General features: G+C 39.6%; 1 protein-coding gene across 1 annotated transcript in view; it reads right to left on the bottom strand.

Moving 5' to 3' along the window:
- Positions 1-27,337, bottom strand: part of LOC138854709 (organic cation transporter protein-like) — a 115,756-nt gene that overhangs the window by 33,829 nt on the left and 54,590 nt on the right. Inside the window, exons 4-5 of the mRNA XM_070099469.1 lie at positions 15,709-15,967; positions 9,800-9,968 (exon numbers count right to left, since the gene is read on the bottom strand). Coding sequence (XP_069955570.1) covers positions 9,800-9,968; positions 15,709-15,967 — 428 coding nt within the window. The remainder of the gene's footprint in view (positions 1-9,799; positions 9,969-15,708; positions 15,968-27,337) is intronic.

The raw sequence follows: 27,337 nt of genomic DNA, 5'->3' as shown, positions 1-27,337 counted from the left end.
GTTGCACTGCTCATCAAAAACCAATGGAGTTTTGAGGAGATGGGAGGACTAGTCAGAGGAGTAGCAGATGACTACATTGTAGGAACACTTCATACTGAGGGACAAAAAAGTGATAATAGCAGTTACGTAAAACATGCAACCGAACAGGAGGCCAAGACAAGAATACGATGAGAAAAACAGAGTGAGGTTGGACACACTAACCGAGATTGCCAGAAGGACTCATATGAGCAGGGCATAGTTACTCATCATGGGGGATTTCAACCACAAAGAGACAGACTGGAAGAATTTGATGCCACATGTGGGACCAGAGGCGTGGAGAGCCAAGATGCTGGAGGCAGTACTGGAAAACTTCATGTATCAACATGTTAAGGATACAACGAGAGAGAGAACGAGAGAGGAGACAATGAACCAGCAAGGCTAGACCTTGTATTCACCTTGAGCATTCAGACATAGAAGATATCACACACGAAATGCCCATAGCCGATAGTGACCATGTGGTGTTGCGTATTGAATACATACTTTAGATAACAATGGAGATAAAAGCAGCACGAGGAGGACGGGAGAAGCCAAACATCCAAAAAGGGGTCTACACTTCTCCAGAGGAGAAGTTCGTACGAAGGAGCAACAGAAACATCAGGAAGACCAGAGTAAGCCAATGGTTTATCAGGAGGTGTGAAAATTCTAAAGTAAAGTGTGGTAGAGTATGGAAAAAAAAGTATGGAAGGCAAAGAACCCAGAAATGAGGAAATATGCAAGGATAATGAAAGAAGCCCAACGTCAATATGAAAATAACTTAGCATCAAAAGCCAAATCTAACCCAAGGTCGTTACACAGCCATATCAGGAGGAAAACAACAGCTTAGGATCAGGTAATCAGGCTGACGAAAGAAGTAGGGGAGCTCACAGAGAACGACCAGGAAGTATGTGAAGAACTCAGTTTAAGATTCAAGGAGGTATTCACAGTGGAGACAGAAAGGCTCCCAGCAAAACGAGGTGGAAAAGTGGACCAGCAACTGCTGGACACACTGCAAATAACCGAGGAGGAGGTGAAGTACTGCTAGGGGAATTAGACACCTTGACGGCAGTGGGCCCAGATAATATCTCGCCTTGGGTCCTAAGAGAGGGATATATATATATATATATATATATATATATATATATATATATATATATATATATATATATATATATATATATATATATATATATATATATATATATATATATGCAAAACAACCACTCAAAACAACCACTCTGAAAGAATAGAGAAATTCCAAGCGCTTTCGTGACTACTCACATTATCAAGGAACTATGAAAGTAAAGCATCCAAGGAAGCTATATAAGGGGTCTGGCCAGCACCTCACTATCAGATCCCACAACGGTTAAACACCTGACGCGCGCCGACCCAACTTGGATAGGTCCTTTGCACAACTCACCCACAAACTATTCTACCCAAGAAAATTTAAAAATTATTTGTCCAGTGTATTATTAAATTCTTCCCAAATTCTATTAATTATAAATGGATCTAATTTATATAAACCAAAGGAAATATTCATATTATTGTCAAAACTGCTTTTTATGAAACAAGATTCAATTATATTCCTGTCGACCATGGACTTGCTTGATACTACTTTCTCAACTTTTTGAAAATCAATTGGATGGTTAAAATCTCTTACATGAATAAATAGAGCATTGGAATCTTGTCCAGTTCTAATGCTATATTTATGTTGTTTTAATCTTAGTTCGAGATTTTTACCAGTTTGACCGTAATAAACTTTATCGCAAATTTTACAAGGAATCTTATAGACACATCCATCAGCATTTTGGGGGGAATTCTTTATCAAAAGTTTTTTTACTGTATCAAGATTTTTGAATACAACTTTAATATTAAAAGTCTTAAGAAGAGAAGGCATATCAACCAAGTTTTCATGGTAAGGGAGAACCAACATATTTTTAGTTGAATAAGGCTGGTTGTCCCTTTTTGGATTGTAAAAAGTATTTCTAGCAACTTTAAAAGATTTATCAATTACATTTCTTGGGTATTTTAAATCATTACCTATTTCATAAATTTTGGATATTTCCTCATCTATGAACTCAGGACTACAAATTCGTAAAGCTCTCAAAAACATTGATGAGAAAACAGACAGTTTGACTCTATCTTGATGCGAGGAATAATAGTGGACATAGGAACAGTTATTTGTAGGTTTTCTGTAAATTTTAAATTTGAATTCATTATTACCCTTAATAATTAAAACATCTAGAAAAGGCAATGAGTTATTTTCTTCAAACTCAACAGTAAAGTTTATAGAATGGGCTAAGCTATTTAATTTTCCAAGGAAATGGTGTATATCTACATTTTTGGGCATAAGACATTAAAATATCATCAACATATCTGAACCATTTAGCTCTATTAGAATTGTGACAAGAACCTTCCAATTCTCTATTTATTCATGTAAGAGATTTTAACCATCCAATTGATTTTCAAAAAGTTGAGAAAGTAGTATCAAGCAAGTCCATGGTCGACAGGAATATAATTGAATCTTGTTTCATAAAAAGCAGTTTTGACAATAATATGAATATTTCCTTTGGTTTATATAAATTAGATCCATTTATAATTAATAGAATTTGGGAAGAATTTAATAATACACTGGACAAATAATAATTTTTAAATTTTCTTGGGTAGAATAGTTTGTGGGTGAGTTGTGCAAAGGACCTATCCAAGTTGGGTCGGCGCGCGTCAGGTGTTTAACCGTTGTGGGATCTGATAGTGAGGTGTTGGCCAGACCCCTTATATAGCTTCCTTGGATGCTTTACTTTCATAGTTCCTTGATAATGTGAGTAGTCACGAAAGCGCTTGGAATTTCTCTATTCTTTCAGAGTGGTTGTTTTGCATATTCTGAAATCACCTGTTTACTGTGATCTTATATATATATATATATATATATATATATATATATATATATATATATATATATATATATATATATATATATATATATATATATATATATATTATCACACACTGGCCGATTCCCACCAAGGCAGGGTGGCCCGAAAAAGAAAAACTTTCACCATCATTCACTCCATCACTGTCTTGCCAGAAGGGTGCTTTACACTACAGTTTTTAAACTGCAACATTAACACCCCTCCTTCAGAGTGCAGGCACTGTACTTCCCATCTCCAGGACTCAAGTCCGGCCTGCCGGTTTCCCTGAACCCCTTCATAAATGTTACTTTGCTCACACTCCAACAGCACGTCAAGTATTAAAAACCATTTGTCTCCATTCACTCCTATCAAACACGCTCACGCATGCCTGCTGGAAGTCCAAGCCCCTCGCACACAAAACCTCCTTTACCCCCTCCCTCCAACCTTTCCTAGGCCGACCCCTACCCCGCCTTCCTTCCACTACAGACTGATACACTCTTGAAGTCATTCTGTTTCGCTCCATTCTCTCTACATGTCCGAACCACCTCAACAACCCTTCCTCAGCCCTCTGGACAACAGTTTTGGTAATCCCGCACCTCCTCCTAACTTCCAAACTACGAATTCTCTGCATTATATTCACACCACACATTGCCCTCAGACATGACATCTCCACTGCCTCCAGCCTTCTCCTCGCTGCAACATTCATCACCCATGCTTCACACCCATATAAGAGCGTTGGTAAAACTATACTCTCATACATTCCCCTCTTTGCCTCCAAGGACAAAGTTCTTTGTCTCCACAGACTCCTAAGTGCACCACTCACTCTTTTTCCCCTCATCAATTCTATGATTCACCTCATCTTTCATAGACCCATCCGCTGACACGTCCACTCCCAAATATCTGAATACATTCACCTCCTCCATACTCTCTCCCTCCAATCTGATATTCAATCTTTCATCACCTAATCTTTTTGTTATCCTCATAACCTTACTCTTTCCTGTATTCACCTTTAATTTTCTTCTTTTGCACACCCTACCAAATTCATCCACCAATCTCTGCAACTTCTCTTCAGAATCTCCCAAGAGCACAGTGTCATCAGCAAAGAGCAGCTGTGACAACTCCCACTTTGTGTGTGATTCTTTATCTTTTAACTCCACGCCTCTTGCCAAGACCCTCGCATTTACTTCTCTTACAACCCCATCTATAAATATATTAAACAACCACGGTGACATCACACATCCTTGTCTAAGGCCTACTTTTACTGGGAAAAAATTTCCCTCTTTCCTACATACTCTAACTTGAGCCTCACTATCCTCGTAAAAACTCTTCACTGCTTTCAGTAACCTACCTCCTACACCATACACTTGCAACATCTGCCACATTGCCCCCCTATCCACCCTGTCATACGCCTTTTCCAAATCCATAAATGCCACAAAGACCTCTTTAGCCTTATCTAAATACTGTTCACTTATATGTTTCACTGTAAACACCTGGTCCACACACCCCCTACCTTTCCTAAAGCCTCCTTGTTCATCTGCTATCCTATTCTCCGTCTTACTCTTAATTCTTTCAATAATAACTCTACCATACACTTTACCAGGTATACTCAACAGACTTATCCCCCTATAATTTTTGCACTCTCTTTTATCCCCTTTGCCTTTATACAAAGGAACTATGCATGCTCTCTGCCAATCCCTAGGTACCTTACCCTCTTCCATACATTTATTAAATAATTGCACCAACCACTCCAAAACTATATCCCCACCTGCTTTTAACATTTCTATCTTTATCCCATCAATCCCGGCTGCCTTACCCCCTTTCATTTTACCTACTGCCTCACGAACTTCCCCCACACTCACAACTGGCTCTTCCTCACTCCTACAAGATGTTATTCCTCCTTGCCCTATACACGAAATCACAGCTTCCCTATCTTCATCAACATTTAACAATTCCTCAAAATATTCCCTCCATCTTCCCAATACCTCTAACTCTCCATTTAATAACTCTCCTCTCCTATTTTTAACTGACAAATCCATTTGTTCTCTAGGCTTTCTTAACTTGTTAATCTCACTCCAAAACTTTTTCTTATTTTCAACAAAATTTGTTGATAACATCTCACCCACTCTCTCATTTGCTCTCTTTTTACATTGCTTCACCACTCTCTTAACCTCTCTCTTTTTCTCCATATACTCTTCCCTCCTTGCATCACTTCTACTTTGTAAAAACTTCTCATATGCTAACTTTTTCTCCCTTACTACTCTCTTTACATCATCATTCCACCAATCGCTCCTCTTCCCTCCTGCACCCACTTTCCTGTAACCACAAACTTCTGCTGAACACTCTAACACTACATTTTTAAACCTACCCCATACCTCTTCGACCCCATTGCCTATGCTCTCATTAGCCCATCTATCCTCCAATAGCTGTTTATATCTTACCCTAACTGCCTCCTCTTTTAGTTTATAAACCTTCACCTCTCTCTTCCCTGATGCTTCTATTCTCCTTGTATCCCATCTACCTTTTACTCTCAGTGTAGCTACAACTAGAAAGTGATCTGATATATCTGTGGCCCCTCTATAAACATGTACATCCTGAAGTCTACTCAACAGTCTTTTATCTACCAATACATAATCCAACAAACTACTGTCATTTCGCCCTACATCATATCTTGTATACTTATTTATCCTCTTTTTCTTAAAATATGTATTACCTATAACTAAACCCCTTTCTATACAAAGTTCAATCAAAGGGCTCCCATTATCATTTACACCTGGCACCCCAAACTTACCTACCACACCCTCTCTAAAAGTTTCTCCTACTTTAGCATTCAGGTCCCCTACCACAATTACTCTCTCACTTGGTTCAAAGGCTCCTATACATTCACTTAACATCTCCCAAAATCTCTCTCTCTCCTCTGCATTCCTCTCTTCTCCAGGTGCATACACGCTTATTATGACCCACTTCTCGCATCCAACCTTTACTTTAATCCACATAATTCTTGAATTTACACATTCATATTCTCTTTTCTCCTTCCATAACTGATCATTTAACATTACTGCTACCCCTTCCTTTGCTCTAACTCTCTCAGATACTCCAGATTTAATCCCATTTATTTCCCCCCACTGAAACTCTCCTACCCCCTTCAGCTTTGTTTCGCTTAGGGCCAGGACATCCAACTTCTTTTCATTCATAACATCAGCAATCATCTGTTTCTTGTCATCCGCACTACATCCACGCACATTTAAGCATCCCAGTTTTATAAAGTTTTTCTTCTTCTCTTTTTTAGTAAATGTCTACAGGAGAAGGGGTTACTAGCCCATTGCTCCCGGCATTTTAGTCGCCTCATACGACACGCATGGCTTACGGAGGAAAGATTCTTTTCCACTTCCCCATGGACAATAGAAGAAATAAAGAAGAACAAGAGCTATTTAGAAAAAGGAGAAAAACCTAGATGTATGTATATATATATATGCATGTGCGTGTCTGTGAAGTGTGACCAAAGTGTAAGTAGGAGTAGCAAGATATCCCTGTTATCTAGCGTGTTTATGAGACAGAAAAAGAAACCAGCAATCCTACCATCATGCAAAACAGTTACAGGTTTTTGTTTCACAGTCATCTGGCAGGACGGTAGTACTTCCCTGGGTGGTTGCTGTCTACCAACCTACTACCTAGTTAATTATAAATGGATCTAATTTATATAAACCAAAGGAAATATTCATATTATTGTCAAAATTGCTTTTTATGAAACAAGATTCAATTATATTCCTGTCGACCATGGACTTGCTTGATACAACTTTCTCAACTTTTTGAAAATCAATTGGATGGTTAAAATCTCTCACATGAATAAATAGAGCATTGGAATCTTGTCCAGTTCTAATGCTATATTTATGTTGTTTTAATCTTAGTTCGAGATTTTTACCAGTTTGACCGTAATAAACTTTATCGCAAATTTTACAAGGAATCTTATAGACACATCCATCAGCATTTTGGGGGGAATTCTTTATCAAAAGTTTTTTTTTACTGTATCAAGATTTTTGAATACAACTTTAATATTAAAAGTCTTAAGAAGAGAAGGCATATCAACCAAGTTTTCATGGTAAGGGAGAACCAACATATTTTTAGTTGAATAAGGCTGGTTGTCCCTTTTTGGATTGCAAAAAGTATTTCTAGCTTATCAGATGAAATTTTAGATAAAAATACAACTTATGCTCTAGGTTTTGGTAATAAGTTTTGCAACTTCAAAAAAAATTAGACTTTTAATTGAAAAGAGTGTTGAAATTGCAAAACAATTTTGCCTTTTGTAACTTTTAGAAAAATCAACGGCTGATTTATCCACTGATGAAATTAATATGAAGTAAAAATGGTATATAGTTCTATGTTAAAACAAAACAGTTAGGTATCTTTATTATGAAACGTTTCGCCTACACAGTAGGCTTCTTCAGTCAAGTACAGAAAAGTTGATAGAAGCAGAAGATACTTGAAGCCGATGTAATCATTCCATCACTTAAAGTTTTGAGGTGGTCAGTCACTCAATCTGGAGAAGAGCATTGTTCCATAGTATGAAACAATCTATTCAATCTATTCAAGATTGATGGACTGAACATCGACTCAAGGTTGAGGGACTGATTACCTCATTCTCCTCCTGTTCTTCAAGATTATGGACTGATGAAGCCACTAGCTTGCACATGTGTCTAATTTATCAACATGTCGGTTCTCTGAACCATTCATCTACAAAATCTTTACCTTACATGTATGGACTAATAAAAACACACAAACCAGGGAATCCAGTCAGACCAATTATTAGCTCCATAGGATCAGCTTCGTATTATCTAAATGGCTTGTTGACATTTTGAGCCCTATTGTTGGCAAAATTTCTAACTTTAATGTTAAAAACAACATAGATTTAGTTGATAAATTAAGCTCCTTGACTGACTTAAATGATTTTAACATGGTTAGTTTTGATGTTACTTCCTTGTTTACGAAAGTTCCTGTTGATGATTTATTAAGTTTCTTATCTGAAGAACTCGTTAATTATGATTTACCATTGCCAGTTCCTACTATCATTAAACTTATTAAACTTTGCATTGTTGATGCAAAATTTGTATTTAATGATAAGTTTTACACTCAGAAGTTTGGTATGGCAATGGGAAATCCTCTTTCACCTGTTCTTAGTAACCTATACATGGAATTTTTTGAAACAAGGTTGCTTAACACAATCCTCCCTAATAGAGCTAAATGGTTCAGATATGTTGATGATATTTTGTGTCTTATGCCCAAGAATGTAGATATACACCATTTCCTTGGCAAATTAAATAGCTTAGCCCATTCTATAAACTTTACTGTTGAGTTTGAAGAAAATAACTCATTGCCTTTTCTAGATGTTTTAATTATTAAGGGTAATAATGAATTCAAATTTAAAATTTACAGAAAACCTACAAATAACTGTTCCTATGTCCACTATTATTCTTCACATCAAGATAGAGTTAAACTGTCTGTTTTCTCATCAATGTTTTTGAGAGCTTTACGTATTTGTAGTCCAGAGTTCATAGATGAGGAAATATCCAAAATTTATGAAATAGCTAATGATTTGAAATACCCAAGAAACGTAATTGATAAATCTTTTAAAATTGCTAGAAATACTTTTTACAATCCAAAAAGGGACAACCAGCCTTATTCAACTAAAAATATGTTGGTTCTCCCTTACCATGAAAACTTGGTTGATATGCCTTCTCTTCTTAAGACTTTTAATATCAAAGTTGTATTTAAAAATCTTGATACAGTAAAAAAAACTTTTGATAAAGAATTCCCCCCAAAATGCTGACGGATGTGTCTATAAGATTCCTTGTAAAATTTGCGATAAAGTTTATTACGGTCAAACTGGTAAAAGTCTCGAACTAAGATTAAAACAACATAAATATAGCATTAGAACTGGACAAGATTCCAATGCTCTATTTATTCATGTGAGAGATTTTAACCATCCAATTGATTTTCAAAAAGTTGAGAAAGTTGTATCAAGCAAGTCCATGGTCGACAGGAATATAATTGAATCTTGTTTCATAAAAAGCAGTTTTGACAATAATATGAATATTTCCTTTGGTCATTTATAATTAATAGAATTTGGGAAGAATTTAATAATACATTGGACAAATAATTAACCTTATTTCTTGGGTAGAATATTTTGTAAGTGGGATGTCGTGAGGACCTGTCTAGTTGGACCAGCGGACCTACTGCAGTGTTCCTCTTTTCTTGTGAGTCCGGTATTGTCGCGCGTCAGGTGTTTCTTTTTTGTGGGGGTTGATTGTGAGGTATTACTTTCATAGTTCCTTGACAATGTGAGTAGTCACGAAAGCGCTTGGAATTTCACTACTCATTCACAGTGGTTGTTTTGCATATATATATATATATATATATATATATATATATATATATATATATATATATATATATATATATATATATATATATATATATATATATATATATTCCATATAATCCTTGAATTTATACATTTATATTCCTTATTTTCCTGCTATAGCTTATCCTTCAACATTCTTGCTGCTCCTTCTTTAGCTCTAACTCTATTTGAAACCCCTGACCTAATCCCATTTATTTCTCCCCACTGAAACTCTTCCACCCCCTTCAGCTTTGCTTCACTTAAAGCCAGGACTTCCAGCTTCTTCTCATTCATAACAGCCACAATCATCTCTTTCTTATCATTCGCACAACATCCACACATCCACGCACATTCAAACATCTCACTTTGACGGTTTTCTTCTTTTTCTTCTTAGTAAGCTATACGGGAAAAATGGTCACCAGCCCATTGTTTCCGGCATTTTAGTTGACTTCTACAACTCGCATATACAAGCTGTACTTACCAAGTATATGATGTAAGGAGGAAAGCAGGAGTAGTGACAGCAACTTGTAGCCAACGCCAGTCCCTGATGAAGATAGCCAACACTCCAGTCATAGCTCCACCAAGTGAAAATGATATATGAGTGATGATTCCACAAAATGTGCGCCATTTGGCGCCAATAAGCTCAACAGCTAGAAAAAATGCAGAAAAATGTAATTAAAAGTATTGATGACTATTTCTGGCTTGCATTTATCAGAATTTGAAAAAGCATTTAAAACATTTCATTGCATTATGAATCACCTGGCTGATTCCCTGAAAGCAACGTTTTGCCCAGAATAATTTTAAACTATTGCATTATGTGTGGAGAAATTCATGTGTAACAAGGGTGCTAAGCCCCTTCTCTCTACATTCCCACACTGGCGTCGCAGGTGAGGAACAAGGGCGTCATGACCCGTCCCTCTTTTCATTAGCAGAGATGAAGAGAGTTCAAATATCATGAAACACAGCTTCTTTAAGCCATACTAGAATTTCCATATATCTTAACATGTGTTCATTACCATGTAGATTTAGATTGCAACTATATTGGATCAGAATCAAAAGTAGATAAAATGGACATATGATCCTTTCATGTATACAGCTGGCACTCCTCTCCTGCAAGAGAACCTGCAGTTTAATTAATTCATTCACTTGTTTGTCTGAGGAAGCTTCTCTTCGTAAGATCAGTTATTAATACATAGTAATATGCCCCTAGCCTGATAACATACCTAGTGGCATTATACTCAATAACCATCACCTTGGAATCAAGGAATTCACATTCTCTATCCAACTAAGTCATCAGCTAGCACCTTGGTCCATGGACATTACAAGTATGTCAGCAGAAAAGCGACTATATATAGATGTGCTGGAGCTCCAAGTGCTAGAATACGATTGCGATGAATGAGTTCAACTAGTGAAAATGTAGCAAGTGACTAAGTGTTGCCGGTGAGGCCACACCACGTTGAAATGTAGAAATGTTCATGGACGTATCCGTGTGTAGATCGTGCGTTCACAATCTCCAGTAAGAACTGTGGAAGAGATCCTGGAAATGCATAACTTTCCTATGTGCATGGGCACGTGAGTAAACTGTAGCAGAACAACGATGACACAATGTAGAAACGTTAATTCTTAGTTATTCTCTGTATTTTCCATGTTGCTTATTCATGCTCAAACAAATATTAAGAAGAACTGAAGCAAAAATACGGTGTTGAAGTGCTAACTAATAGTTATCTTTGCTGAGTGAAGTATTGCCATTAATCCTCCTCACCGTGGACATTATCCATGGTTATAGTTCACAAGTTGAATATGTGGACAATTGATGATCAAGTTAGGAGATGTTCAATAAGGCCAAAGTGACGAAAGAAGAGAATGTCCAAAAACATTTCTTCAGTCAAACCATTGATACTTGCTTCAATTGCCTAGCTCATTGTAGCACTGTTCCTGGTACAATGAGCTAGGCAATTTCTATTTTCCCCAACATCAGCCTAATGAAACCCTGCTGTGGATAGGATTAAGTATTGGGGAGTTGGGCTAACCATAAAAGCCATCTCGGGCGGGACATCACCCAATTACAGTTGAGAAACATAATCTTGACATACTCTAATATGCTTGGAGGGTATGATAATTATAGTAACCCTCTCTTTTCCTGCCCAGTGAGAGCTAAGATGGCCGACATCGAAGGAGACCCCAGAACCGTGGCTGCTGTCCACGTAAAGATGAGTACCTAAAAACAAACAATGGTCTTTTGATATTGTATTTATTCTTCTACTAGACAAAAATTACCCACATCATCTTTAGCATTAATTTTTAATATGGAATCAAAATATGTTTATATCATGTAAATTGTAGCCCTGTAAACTTAAATCTATTGAAGGGAAGAAAAGATCCAATGTTTTCGATCAAGAACTTCTTGCCAGCATTAACGAACTTCCTCTGAGGGTCACACCAAACCCAGTACTTGAAGAGTGAGGGAGCTGGGCAAGGTATATCTAAGGATATTTACGGAATGCTCTTACATTTTGATTTCAAAATAAATTCCTGGCATGGTTCTATTTTTTTTTTTACCAAAGAGAATTTCATATACCCTGTCAACTGCATATTATCCCAACTCTCAAGGTGCCTTTGTAAGAGTACTTTGTATGTTGAAAATAATGATGAGAGCACACTGCTTCTGCAGAGCCTTAGTACTGTGCTCCTAATTATTTTTTGTTGCACAGTGAGTAATTCTTAGACACACCTTACAGATTAGTTATTAAGGGGAAAGTGAGGGACTGCAATTATGAGGTTCTCTCTCCTAGGAAGAGAAGGTCGAATTACACATTCCATTCTAGCCACCTTAAGTGTTACCATTGTCTTGCTTCGTGTTCAAGATCTGATGATGTCCCATGTTGATCCACCTAATTCTGGTGATTTCTAGGAATAGTAGAACCATCTGTGTCCTTCCACTTCATCGACAAAATAGGAACCATAGATATCGTGCAACTGGAAGCTTGTCGCCCGATAACTGGATGAAGAACGATATGGGAGTTGGTAGAAACCTTTATATTGTTTACCAAGTTAAGCCATAGTGAAATGTTCACTCAAAGAAAGATTAACTGCCTACTAGGTTTTTTGAATGAAACGATACTGAGGGTACTTATGAGTACTTAGAGTTGTGTTTAATACTCATGTAGGTGACAGTGGCACTGAATATGTCCATAATAATGAGTCAAATGTTGATGACCACTTGCCTTCCATTTCTTGGGTCTTCCAATCAGCAACGAACCGACAATAATGCAAGCGGGACTGGAAAATTTTCGTTATTTTGGCCAAATTCTAAGCAGGGAGAATATATCAGTGATCAGGACTTCCGTGCTCTTGAGATGAGCAATGATTCTAGCGATACTGCCACACAAATATAAGGGGACGTAAAAGTTGGAGAAGTGTGCAGAGTGCTAGACCCAGTGGACAGTTACCTTGCACTTCACAACTATCTAATAGTGATGACTATAGTTGTCGTCATGAAGAGCTTGGAAGGTGGTCACGACGATCATTATAACCACCAGATGCACCACAATCATAACACCACCAGACCGAAAATGAAACTGGAAAAGAATCACATTGTAGTGCAGCTGCTGACTCCTACGCACCTGCATGACTGCAGGTGCATGAAATGTATCTGTTCTTTACCATTACGCACATACAACAGGTACATAAGAATAACATTACTAAATACTGGACAATAACATGATTCATGTGTACTTCAATGTTTGGTAACATTATTCTTCGAAACTTATCCCTGTTGCTTTCTGCATGTGTTGCATTTCTCTGAGAAGGCAAATCCTCACGAGAATGATATATTGCTCAACATTTGAGAAGTTTTCATGTATTTAAAAAAAGTTAGTAATTATATCTACCCGTCCCAAAATATTGTGACTGACGGGTCTTTGATGTTGTTCAGGGGACGATGATATTTAAAACAGTTCATAAAAAAACAATTGAAATCCCTTTAGTATGAAATTGTTTCTGTGCGATCACGAGAGTGGTATTGTCATAGATTTGATTGTCCTGTCTACACAGCACGGGCAACAGTAGAATATATATAAAAAAAATACTTGGGATCTCTGGTGATGAGGTCAAGAAAATGATGACACTGTATATTTTTAAATGGCGTAAAGTGTTTATCAGCAATTGGTGCAAAAGTCCTCTTATCTGTCATTACCTGCAACCAAATAATACAGTCAATTGCTGAAGAGTTCTAAGATCAGGGAAGCAAATACTTCTGCAATTATTGATTCCATAACTCACGAAATCGTAATGACACGATTGCAAACAAACCATACCACGGGCGGGGATAAGAACCCGCGATCAGAGAGTCTCAAAACTCCAGACCGTCGCGTTAACCACTGGACTAGCTAGCCACAATAAGATTCGTCCAGCTAGGTATATTTCTACACTTGAGCTAGAGTTCGTCACGGCCACGCTAGCTGGAGATTCGTCTGTAAAAACTTGCATTTGTGGTCACAGTGGTACCTATGCTAACCTTCCTATAGTGTAGAAATATACCTAGTTGGCTGAATCTTATTGTGGCTAGCTGGTCCAGTGGCTAACGCGACGGTCTGGAGTTTTGAGACTCTGATCGCGGGCTCCATCCCCGCCCGTGGTATGGTTTGTTTGCAGTCGTGTCATTACGATTTCTGAATGTTGGACGGGAAAACAACCATGCCACATATAAGCTAAATAATGTAGATCTTAATATTTCGGCTTGTGAAAAGGATTTAGGAGTTCTGGTTAGCAGTAATCTGAAACCAAGACAACAGTGCATAAGTGTTCGCAATAAAGCTAACAGAATCCTTGGCTTCATAGCAAGAAATATAAATAATAGAAGTCCTCAGGTTGCTCTTCAACTCTATATATCCTTGGTTAGGCCTCATTTACATTATGCTGCTCAGTTCTGGTCACCGTATTACAGAATGGATATAAATGCTCTGGAAAACGTACAAAGGAGGATGACAAAGTTGATCCCATGTATCAGAAATCTTCCCTATGAGGATAGACTGAGGACCTGAATCTGCACTCTCTAGAATTAGGGGGGATATGACTGAGGTGTATAAATGGAAAACAAGAATTATTAAAGGGGATGTAAATAGCGTGCTAAAAATATCTAGCATAGACAGGATAGAGTGAAAAATGAAGGATTTTGTCAGTAGATTATGTGTACTATTTGATCAGATAGTCCAGTACAAAGTTTTAGCTTAGTAAAATGCTAGTTCTGCCAGAGCAATGTGGTACCTATTGAGGCCTAAGTAGGTGCCATTACCCTTTACTAGGCTTCCAAGGACAGTAAAATAGTGTTGGACTTCCTAAGTACTGCTGGTTATTACTGCTGGTTCTGCCAAGACTTTTACCAAATTTCAACATCATTAGTCAGACTTACAAATTTCAGACTTTTTTCAGTAGATGAAGTAGTGATAATGCGTTTAAGAAAGCAAAAAAAAAAATAAGAATTTGTTTGCTTCCCCAATTTTGTGAATTTCACAGTTGGCATGATAAAGTGTCACCCACGATGACATCCTTTTACAACAGTCACAACAAAATTAGACACAACACTGTTTACCATTTCTCATCATAATAAAAAATAATTGTTTTAAATGACTGTATTAGTGGCAAATAGCTAAAAATCATAGGCAATAGATACGCATTAAAATCTAATGCAATTGACACGCATTAAAATCTAATGCAATAGACACGCATTAAAATCTAATGCAATAGACACGCATTAAAATCTAATGCAATTGACACGCATTAAAATCTAATGCAATTGACACGCATTAAAATCTAATGCAATAGACACGCATTAAAATCTAATGCAATTGACACGCATTAAAATCTAATGCAATAGACACGCATTAAAATCTGATGCAATAGACACGCATTTAAATCTAATGCAATAGACACGCATTAAAATCTAATGCAATAGACACGCATTAAAATCTAATGCAATTGACATGCATTAAAATCTAATGCAATTGACACGCATTAAAATCTAATGCAATAGACACGCATTAAAATCTAATTCAATAGACACGCATTTAAATCTAATGCAATAGACACGCATTTAAATCTAATGCAATAGACACGCATTAAAATCTAATGCAATAGACACGCATTAAAATCTAATGCAATAGACACGCATTAAAATCTAATGCAATATGATTTTCTATACGTATATCTGAGTATAATGATCCTATTTTGGTTCATTTAGCAAAATTTTTCATTTTATAGAGAGTATGCAATTCAATAACATTGAAAATTTATGTAAATTACTAGAAGGTAAAAAATTTCCAGATATAAAATTAGCATGTAGAAACAGTTCTCTGGAGAGGCTGAAGGACATAAATAACAGCAAGTACTTACCCAAGACAAATGTGACCAGGAGGAGGCCATTACCTCCAGCACCGCTGAAGAAACGCATCAACAGGAATATGTAGTAGTTAGAGGGCACAGTGCTCAAAACTCCACCAGTACCAAGCAGGAGTGCTGATACCAAGATTCCTATTTTCCTTCCGAAGCGATCAGCTAAATCACCAATAACAATGGCTCCCACTAACATTCCAGTCATGTACATTGAACCAGCAAGTGGACGAAGCCAAGCTTTCTCACATGTTAAGTCATACTGTGGAAATAATAAATATGAAAGCATTAATTCCAAATAACATACATGGTTCATCCTAAATGAAAAGAAAACTTAATCTACAGAGCTGCCAATGATATTAACCTAGCAAATACAAGTTATTAAGATATAAATAAAAGGGCACAGCTGTATATATTTAGAACATTTTTAACTAATAATTATAATAATAATTCTTATTTCTACACGTTCACAGACCTAACTAACATCTCTGGTATTCCTGGCAACTTAGGTTATTCTTGTTCAGACAGGATGCCACCCATGACAGTTGACTAACACCCATGTACCTACTTACTGTTAGGTAAACACGGTCAACAGGTGTAATGAAACACACCTAGGTCCCAGTACCAAGTGGAGTTATCATGGTGGTACCTTGGTCCCAGGACCAAGTGAAGTGATCAGGGTGGTACCTTGGTCCCAGGACCAAGTGAAGTGATCAAGGTGGCAACTTGGTCCCAGGACCAAGTGAAATGATCAAGGTGGCAACTTGGTCCCAGGACCTAGTGGAGGGATCAAGGTGGTACCTTGGTCCCAGGACCAAGTGAAGTGATCAAGGTGGCAACTTGGTCCCAGGACCAAGTGAAGTGATCATGGTGGTACCTTGGTCCCAGGACCAAGTGAAGTGATCAAGGTGGCAACTTGGTCCCAGGACCAAGTGAAGTGATCATGGTGGTACCTTGGTCCCAGGACCAAGTGAAGTGATCAAGGTGGCAACTTGGTCCCAGGAAAAAGTGGAATGATCTAGGCGGTACCTTGATCCCAAGACCAAGTGGAGGGATCAAGGTGGTACCGTCGTCCCAGGACCAAGTGGAGCGATCGAGGCTCCAGGACCAACATGTATCCTGTATCAACGTCCTAAATGTCCTCTCATAAATACTGTCAGTATCAATATACTTTTTAACTTCATTTATAAAGGTATTAAAAGGTTAAGCAAGATTTATTCTAATGAGTCAACATAATACAAAGATGGCTACGAACTGCCTTGGCAATTGATGATTTCATAAATTTTCCCACTGTGGAGGTGCGGCCTACTGGTCTACAGTTCGAAACTAAGGACCTGTTATCTGCCTTGTAAATAGTTATTGTATTTGCCACTTTCCACTTGTCTGGCACTATGCCAGTTTGTAGCCAAAGGTTTGCTAAGTTCCTCTTTACATTCCTTTAACACCCTTGCAAACAGTTCATCAGGGCCTGGGGATTTGTTAGGTTTCTCTGTTTGTCTGAGGACCATGTCACTAGTTACCTCAATCGTGCATAGTTTATTACCGTCCTGTTCTACATAATTTATTTTTCTGGAATATCGGTAGTATCTTCCTGGGTAAAAACTGAGAGGAAGTATTGAAAAGTTCACACATTTCCTTATCACTGTCAGTGATCTGACCTGAGTTACTCTTAAGTGGGCCAATCTTGGCCCTAATCTTACTTCTGTATATCTGAAACAATCCTTTTGGGTTAGTCTTCAAATCCCTCGCAACCTTAGCCTCATAATCCTTTTTAGCTTTTCTTATTCCTTTTTTTCTATCTCTCTTTAACTGAATTTATTGATTTCTTAACTGCCCATCCCCTCTTTTGATACGCCTATATATGCCTCACTTTTGACCAATGAGATGTTTTAATCTATTGTTCATCCATTTGGGATCATTTTTGTTAGATCTAATTTCCCTACTCGGAGCAAAAGTTGTCTGGGCAGCTAGAACTATGCTCTGAAAAACGTCTTATTGGCAACCAAGATCACCTACCTGACCCATATAATATATATATATATATATATATATATATATATATATATATATATATACATATATATATATATATATATATATATATATATATATATATATATATGTCGTGCCGAATATGTAAAACTGATCAATTAGCAAGAACTCATTTAAAATTAAGTCCTTTCTAAAATTTTCTCTTATACGTTTAAAAATATATTTCTTTCATTAATGATGACGTAAAAATTTATAATTTTGCACCAAAAGGAACTTAAAAAACTGACTTAACCTTATTATAACAAGCGCAATTTATTTTAGCCTTACCCAACCATTCGTCGCTCAACCTTTGGGACGAGCGGACGTGAGCTGAGCCTGCCCTCTGCTGTCAGCCGGTGACAACTTGGTTTTCTCAAAATGGCGCAGCCGGCAAGAAGAAGGGTAAACACTGTCGGCATAGAAGTGGTGCGTGGGGCTGTGCATGCCCACTCAGCTCAAGTTTTATTACCTGCCATCATCAGGGACACATACGGCATTGCCAACGAAGAGCTGTATGGTGTAGCCTTGAACGGGGCATATAGAATTTTTGTGAAATTTCTCAATGCAAGTGTATATGAGGACATAGTCGCCAGGTTCCAAGATCTTTGTGTACCAGTGAATCCTGCAGTGACGGTAAGGCTACATGATGTGTCCCGCCATTATACGTGGGTGAAGATAAGAAATGTACCCTTTGAGGCTAATGAGGCAGACCTACGTGCCGTCTTCGAGAAGTTTGGGACTGTTCATATGGCGACATTGGGGAAATGGAAGGAAGGATCGTATTCTGGGATGCCTGAAGGAAGTTTTTCCTTAAAAATGACATTGAGGCATCCTATTCCTTCCTATATTTTCCTAGAAGACTTCAGGACTCAAGTAATGGTGACTTACGCAGGGCAACAACGTACCTGTCGATTATGCGGTGCCTATGATCACATTGCTGCGCAGTGTGTTAAACAACAGGGTACACAGGCGAAGGAGCAGCATAAGGAGGCATCAGAGGACCTTGAGACGTTGGATTTGGCACGACCTGAGTCGGTTTCCTTGAACAAGGCTTGGAGTGTGGAGGTCGAGGAGGCCTTGAGGGAGGAAGAGTGTGTAACTCTTCCGAGAGAGACATGCACTGCCGGGCAGGCACCGGAGACCAAAGATGTGGTGTCACTGGGTGAGGACAGGGCCGTGGAGGCTACCATTGATTCAGTCCTCCACGACCTGTTAGGGACCCCAGGAGAGGTCACAGTTGAGGGGCTTGTGGGTGCCCTGGATGCTGCTGGGGTTCCAGGTGGTGAGAGGGGGGGAGGCATGTCAGAGACCCAGGTTGAGGCTGGGTTGCAAATTGGCACGGTGGTGGCGGAAGTGCACGGGGATGGCTTCCAGGTGGAGGCGGGGAGAAAGGCTCGAGTGTCACGGAAGAGAGCGGCAGTGCCCTCGGACGTGGACGATGTGGATGTGCTCACTCCGGCACAGCGTTCGGGCAAAAAGGTTTGGGCTGAAGTGGTTGAGCATGGACCTGGGGGGTCCAGGGGCAAGGGGCATGTGAAAGCAGATCACAGAATGGTGATTGAAGATCAAGGGCGTATAAAGGGGAAGGGGGATAAAGGTGGTGCAATACGTAAAGGAAAACCTCCATTGACAAATTCAAGAGTCTCTCTATAAATGTTAATGGTCTGAAAAATTCTAGGAAGTGTGAATGGTTTCATGAGATGCTCATTAGGTATGGTGTAGATGTAGTGTTTGTGCAAGAGCACAACCACAAGCCGGGTTGTATGTTGATGATTGAGGGGTATACTGTATATGCGGCACACTCAACGAGATTGAAAGGAGGAGTGGCTATTTTGGTGAGGGAGGCTAGCCCGTTTACTGTACATCATTGTGAGGAGGGGGGTGAGGGGAGGGTTATAAGAGTGGATGGGACATGGGGAAGAGATAAGATGTCTTTTGTGTGTGTTTATGGTCCGGCGGAGGGGGACAGTCGAGTGAAGAATGAGTTTGTACGTGAAGTGTTGGTGTATCACTTAAGGTCGCTTCCAGCATTAGCTGTGGTGGGAGGGGACTGGAATTGCGTTATACGCCGCAAGGATGTGGAACCTAGGGGAGCAGGATATTGTTCTGGCGTTCTGAGGGACCTGTTAACCGGGGTGGGGTTGGTGGATGTAGAGGGGGGGGCGGCGTGGGAGGTGCAGCACACCTTTGTGAGGCAGGGGTATGCTGCACGGCTGGACAGGATATACGTGACAAGGAAAGCTGTGGTGCGGAGTGTAAGGGTTTTGGATGTCTTTTTTTCTGATCATAGAGGTGTTTTGGTGGATTTGGGATGGGAGGGTCGGCCGAACAGGTATAAGAGTTATTGGAAATTGAATGTTCGGTTGCTTCAAGATGTTGAGGGGAGGGTCCTATTTGCACAATGGTGGAAAGGCTTATGGGAAGGGATGGAAGTCAATGGGGATGTGTTGAGATGGTGGGATGTGACGGCGAAGACGAGGATTCGAGAGTTCTATGTCCGACAGGGAAGGCACGAGAATCAGTTGGCTTATGGGCTTATTAGGTATCTTGAGGGGCAGTTAAGGGAGTATTATGAGAGAGGAAGGGGGGGGATGGGAGCCCCTGTGGCTGACATAGAAGGAGTGAAGGAACGCCTAATGGAAGTGCAAAATGAGAGGTTTGATGCGGCAAGGGTTTTAGGGGGGTTGGAGGAGGTCATGTGGGGTGATAGACCATCGGCGTGTGTCCTGCGAGGGCAGGGGCGCCGGCGCGTTGCAATGGAAATGGTGGGTTTGAGAGTTCTTGAGGACATCGAGGGGTATAGGGAGGGACAAGATTTGGTGACAACGGAGGGGATGGGAGGGTATGTTGATTCTTGGCTTAGTGCACATATGAGGAGTGTGGGTGTGAGAGAGGGGGCTTTAAGAGAGACAGGGGGATGGGTGCGGAGTGTGCTGGACAGGGACGACAGGGAACAGTTACAGGGGCCTATTGTGGAGGAAGAGGTGTGGACGGCTTTAATGAGTATGAGCAGGGGTAAGGCACCGGGGATAGATGGGCTGCCTGCGGAGTTTTACATACAGCATTGGGGAGTATTAAAAGATTTTTTGGTGCAATTATTTAATATCATAAAAGAGAGGGGTGCGTTGGGACCTTTGCAGGCGACAGCACTAGTAGTTTTGGTGCCAAAGGGTGAAAGTCAGTGCACAGTGAGAGATTACCGGATGATATCACTCATGTGTGCAGACTACAAACTTTTTGCAAAAATTTTGGGAAATCGTATAAAAAAGGTCATTGGAAAGGTAATAGTGAGGGGTCAATATGGGATTCCGGGGAGATCAATGTATGAGGGGCATGGGGTTATTAGAAGGTTTATTGAGGGTCCACAAGAGGGGGAACGTGGGGTATTGGCGTTGGATTGGAGAACGGCATATGACAGTGTCGAGAGGGAGGCTCTGTGGAGAATCATGGAGTGGCAAGGGTTCGGGGAGGACATTGTGAATTGGGCACGTACTTTATATCGGGGAGCTGGGATGTGTGTACAGATAAATGGGAGGGTGGGGTTGCATGTGAAAATGGGCAGGGGATTGAGGCAAGGTTGCCCGTTGTCACAAATATTATTTGCATGTTTACAGAATCCGTTTTATAGGGCAGTGGAAAGGTGCATACAGGAGGGGGTAAGGGAGGACATACGAGGTGGGAGTCCCAGTATCATAGGTTACGTTGATGACACAACTGTCCTAGTGAGTGGGAGGGAGGGATTGGAGGGTCTGGAGAGAGTTATAGATGTTTTTGGGATGGCAACAGGTATGGCAGTGAATGTGCATAAATCAAAGCTCATGATATTGGGTGAATGGGATGGGCAGGAGGGCGGGGGTGGGGGGGTGAGGTGGAGTGTCGTGGACCGGGTGAAAATTTGTGGAGTTGTGTATATGGGTAATGCTCAGATGGCGAGGGAGAATAATTCAAAGGGTGTGGTAGATAGGGTATTGGGAAGATTGTCAGGATTGAGGCCGACACATCTTACGCTACACCAGAGGGTCATTGTGGTCAATGTGCTTTTGTACAGTAAAATATGGCATGTGGCAGCTTTGTACCCTTTGGTGTATGGGGATGTCCGGAGATTGTTGAGCAGAGTTTTCCGTTTTATCTGGGGTTCGGGATGCGATTGGTTGAAAAGAGAGGTGGTAACACTTCCGGTGGCCTTGGGAGGGCTGGGGTTAATTCATTTGGAAAGAAGGTTGAAGTGTGTATATGTGAAACATGGGTTGCTAAGGGCTCGGGGGGAAGGGAGTGGAGGGTTGGGGATGCTGCAGGGAGATCTTCGGAGATGGTGGAAGGGACAAGATTTGAGAGATGGTGAGGAGTTGTTGCGTCTATTGATGATGGTCAGAGAGCCGAGAAACATGCGGGTAGGGTCCATGGAGAGGAAGATATGGCCTAGGGTGGTAGTGGCAACGGAAGGAGTGTACCCGATGTACGCATGGGAAGACATTTGGGGCCGATTAAAAGGGTTACGCATCCGGCCACGCGTGAGGGAGGTAATGTATAGGTTTCTTCACGGAATATTGCCGTCTGGGGTTGTTTTACGAAATAGGCGAATAAGGGAGGGTGGGGTGTGTCAGGTTTGTGGGGTAGATGAATCAGCTTTTCATGTAGTTTATTTTTGTGAAAGCCTAGGGATTGTGCGGGAATGGTTAGGGAAAGTAATCCGGTATGTGGGGGGGAAAGGGTTGTCGGTTTTGAGAGCGCTCAGTTTAGATGTAGGTGGGGTTGGGGTAAAGGTTCAAAGGGCAGTGGCTTACTTAATGGTTGATTTTGTGTATATATCATGGGCAATGAGAGACAAAGGGGCGGAGGAACGTAGGATGGCCATAGCAGCATCCTTTTATAGAACAAAGTGTCGCAACAGGGAAATATATGGTAGGAGGTGGGAGAGGGATTTCTCGGAGGGCTACAGGGACTTTCTTTTGAGGGATTTATGGTCTTTATAAGCGGTCAGGGGAATGAACGGGCTGGCCTTCCCAGGGGGGGGGGTGTTGCAGAGGTCGATTGTGTGATTTGTGTGAGTGTGTGTGGAATTGTGTGAGGAAAGGATGTTGAGGTGATATTCAATGTGATATTCAATGTAATGTCTTGGTGTTATTGTGAACACCGATGATTATAATTTATCTAAGGATTCCTTCATGTTTTGTAAGGATGTACATAAGCATGTTAGTATATAAGCATATTTTAACCTGTAATTATACATGTCTACCTATATATGAGCAATGTAACTTGTCATAATAATGAGGTTTCATACCTGTTTTTTAACTAGTGGAACGTTTTGGTATTGTATATAATGTAAGATCTTGCCTGGGGTGTTTTTGCTTATATATTGTTACAGATGTTTTTTTTTTTTTCACATTTTCATTATATATGTTCAAGTGAATGAGTTTTTGATCTTGTGTATTTCCAGGTGAAACTGGTCAGTTTTTCACTTGGGGAGGGGGGGGGGGGGTAGGAGTTTAAGTAATCTCTGCAATAGCAGGTCATGTGATACACATGTCATATTATTTTAGATGTCTAATGTTGTCCATTCTCTGTAGGATGTGATGTATAGATTATCTCCGACAGTGTAAATAATCTGTCTGCTGGAGGGAATAATGTGTAAATTTATTTATTATTGTGGTAGGTTTATGTGTGTAGCGTGTTTTTAGGGTGATATATTATAAGACGCTAATTACTATCAAGGACTGTTGGTGGTTATGAGTGGTGACGGCAGACACAGTCACTAGGCATGGGGGGGGGGGGGTTGAAGTGTCAGCGGTAGTGTCTTAAACCCACCACCGTGCATATTAATTATTACCATAGGGTATATGAGGGTAGGGTGGATTGTGTTCTATGGTGGATGTGAGCCATCAGGTTCAGACATTCCTTGTATTATAGTGTCAGCCGTTTAGCTGGCTGGATTGTGTTTATATATATATTGTCATTGAAGTTTTTAATGCTTTTACAAATGTGTATGTATAAGAGATTTGTCACTGTGTATCTAAGGTGAAAGTGGCACGTTTTCATGGGGGGGGGGGGGGAGTGTAAGCTTTACTGGGTGGGTTGTATATGTATGTGTATGTGTATATGTATGTATATGTGTATGTGTATATATGTATATATATATATATATATATATATATATATATATATATATATATATATATATATATATGACCACCTTTTCATGTGAAGCACAGTACGTACAAGCGGTGTTCACACAGGCTGAATCTTGTCGACTTACCCCTACACATTTCTTATACAACATAGGGAAAACATTTTCACTCTTAACCCAGGATAATCCAAATAATTTCACATTTTTTTCGTTAATACCCACAACAATCCACAATTTCTTTACAACACAAGTCTAGACATTTTTCTCGTTTTAACTATTTCATCTCAGGTCACTCCCCACGAAGTAACCTACCTCCTCCCCACCCTCCCGAACCCTCACACTCCAACCAACACCTCACAATTTTCACTCATAACCCCCAATTTTTCTCGTTTTAACTATTTCATCAGAAAGTCACCACAACACTTATAACCACTTTTCGATAAATTCACTAGTCACAATTTTACATATTACGAAGTTAATACGCACACACACCTCACTTTGAACACCTTCAAAACACTCTCATAAATCATTTGAATACTCACAAAAATACCTTTGAACATTTCCAAACAACACTGAAACACTTCCAAAATATCATTTTGAATACTCCCAAATAAGATTTGACAGCTCTAATTTATCTGCACTTACACATTTCATTAAATTACAACTCATCCCCCCAAACTCCTCCCTCAGTCTCCAGACTTCACAACATTATCACAAAAACTAACTCAAACACTTTACTTTGAACATCACCAAAAAACACCATCAATTGCCTTTAAATACTCCAAAAACATCATTCGAACACCCCCAAAATCACCTCTGAATACTCCCAGAACACCTTCATAAGTACTCTTGCACATCATTTGAACACCTTCAAAAACACCTTTGAACATTTCCAAACAACACTGAAACACTTCCAAAACACCATTTGAGTACTCCCAAATACACCACTGAGTACTACTAAAACACACTCAAAACACCAAAATCACCATAAACTACAATCCCACACCCACAATTTTTTCTCGTTTTATCCATCAGAAAGTCACAACAAACATCTCGTTTTAACTAATTTCATCAGAAAAAGTCATAACAACCCACAACTTATAACCACTTTTTCGATCTCTAGTTCGACAACAACCCACACAACACCCACAACACCCACACACCCACAACACATCCCACAACCCACAACACCACATCCCACATCACCATCAACATCCCACAATTTTTTCTCGTTTTAACTAATTTCATCAGAAAAAGTCACAACAACAACCCACAACTTACACACCTTATAACCTCAAAACACTTTTCAGCAACTCTAGTTCGACAACATTACCCACAACCCTCATCAATTACCAATTTATTCACATTTTTTTACCCACAACCCTCATCAATTACCCCCTTCTTTTTACTGAATCTTAAATGTAATACACATTCCTCTTTACATTACTAAAATTCTAATAAAATCCTCTCCATACCCATGTCCTTGTATCCACATAAATTGATATTATACTCGCATCAACTAATCTCACTACCCAACTATTGCGACATGTTTCAACACCCTCCATTCTTTTCCAATATATCATAACTTTTCAATTCTATAATTTCTTTTTAAAATATTCACACATTACCTTTATTTTCAGTAAAATCTCCCCATATTTCATTAAATTTCTAATACAACCCTCCCCATACCCCTCTCCATCTCACCCGCATTTCTTCACATCCACTCACCCATCTCCCAACACACCTCTTCTGAACACACACAAAAATCACATTTCACATCCACAAATGCATCTCATCACCCATCTCAAATCCACTAAAATCACTGTAACCAAGATATTCACAAAACTCTATGACCACCTAACACACACACACACACACACACACACACACACACACCTAACATAACCTAACCTAACCTAACCTAACCTAGCCTAGCCTAACCTAATTTAAGCTAACCTAACCTATCCTAACCTAACCTAACCTATCCTATCCTAACCTAACCTAACCTAACCTAACTTATCCTAACCTAACCTAACCTAACCTAACCTATCCTAACCTAACCTAACCTATCCTAACCTAACCTAACCTATCCTAACCTAACCTATCCTAACCTAACCTAACCTAACCTATCCTAACCTAACCTAACGTATCCTAACCTATCTTATCCTAACCTAACCTATCCTAACCTAACCTATCCTAACCTAACCTAACCTAACCTATCCTAACCTAACCTAACCTAACCTAACCTAACCTAACCTAACCTAACCTAACCTAACCTAACCTAACCTAACCTAACCTAACCTAACCTAACCTAACCTAACCTAACCTAACCTAACCTAACCTAACCTAACCTAACCTAACCATAACTAACCTAACCTAACCTAACCTAACCTAACCTAACCTTACCTAACCTATCCTAACCTAACCTAAACTAAACCTAACCTAACCTAACCTAACCTAACCTAACCTAACCTAACCTATCCTAACCTAACCTAACCTAACCTAACCTAACCTAACCTAACCTAACCTAACCTAACCTAAACTAAACCTAACCTTACCTAACCTAACCTATCCTAACCTAACCTAACCTAACCTAACCTAACCTAACCTAACCTAACCTAACCTAACCTAACCTAACCTAACCTAACCTAACCTAACCTAACCTAACCTAACCTAACCTAACCTAACCTAACCTAACCTAACCTAACCTAACCTAACCTAACCTAACCTAACCTAACCTAACCTAACCTAACCTAACCTAACCTAACCTAACCTAACCTAACCTAACCTAACCTAACCTAACCTAACCTAACCTAACCTAACCTAACCTAACCTAACCTAACCCTAACCTAACCTAACCTAACCTAACCTAACCTAACCTAACCTAACCTAACCTAACCTTATAACCTAACCTAACCTAACCTAACCTAACCTAACCTAACCTAACCTAACCTAACCTAACCTAACCTAACCTAAACCTAACCTAACCTAACCTAACCTAACCCTAACCTAAACCTAGACAACCTAACCTAACCTAACCCTAACCTAACCTAACCTAACTGTAACCTAACCTAACCTAACCTAACCTAACCTAACCTAATAACCTAAAAGTATTGCCATGATTTTTGTACACCCCTTCCCCCCTCCAACGACGCCATGAAATGCGGTAACCTAACCTAACCTAACTCAGGTCAGACAGACGCCATGAAATGGTGTTCACACCCAAGGTAGAAAATCACATAATCATCTCTTTCCAGACTAACTGTAACCTAACCTGACCTAACCTAACCTGTCCTAACCTAACCTAACCTATCCTAACCTAACTTATCCTAACCTAACCTAACCTAACCTAACTTATCCTAACCTAACCTAACCTAACCTAACCGAACCTATAACCTAACCTAACCTAACCTAACCTAACCTAACCTACCTAACCCTAACCTAACCTAACCTAACCTAACCTAACCTATCCTAACC

This window comes from Cherax quadricarinatus, chromosome 67 (genome assembly GCF_038502225.1).
Source record: "Cherax quadricarinatus isolate ZL_2023a chromosome 67, ASM3850222v1, whole genome shotgun sequence".
In the NCBI taxonomy this organism is placed as follows: domain Eukaryota; kingdom Metazoa; phylum Arthropoda; class Malacostraca; order Decapoda; family Parastacidae; genus Cherax; species Cherax quadricarinatus.
The sequence above is the reverse complement of the archived record's forward strand: the minus strand, read 5'-3'. Positions and strand labels throughout refer to the sequence as shown.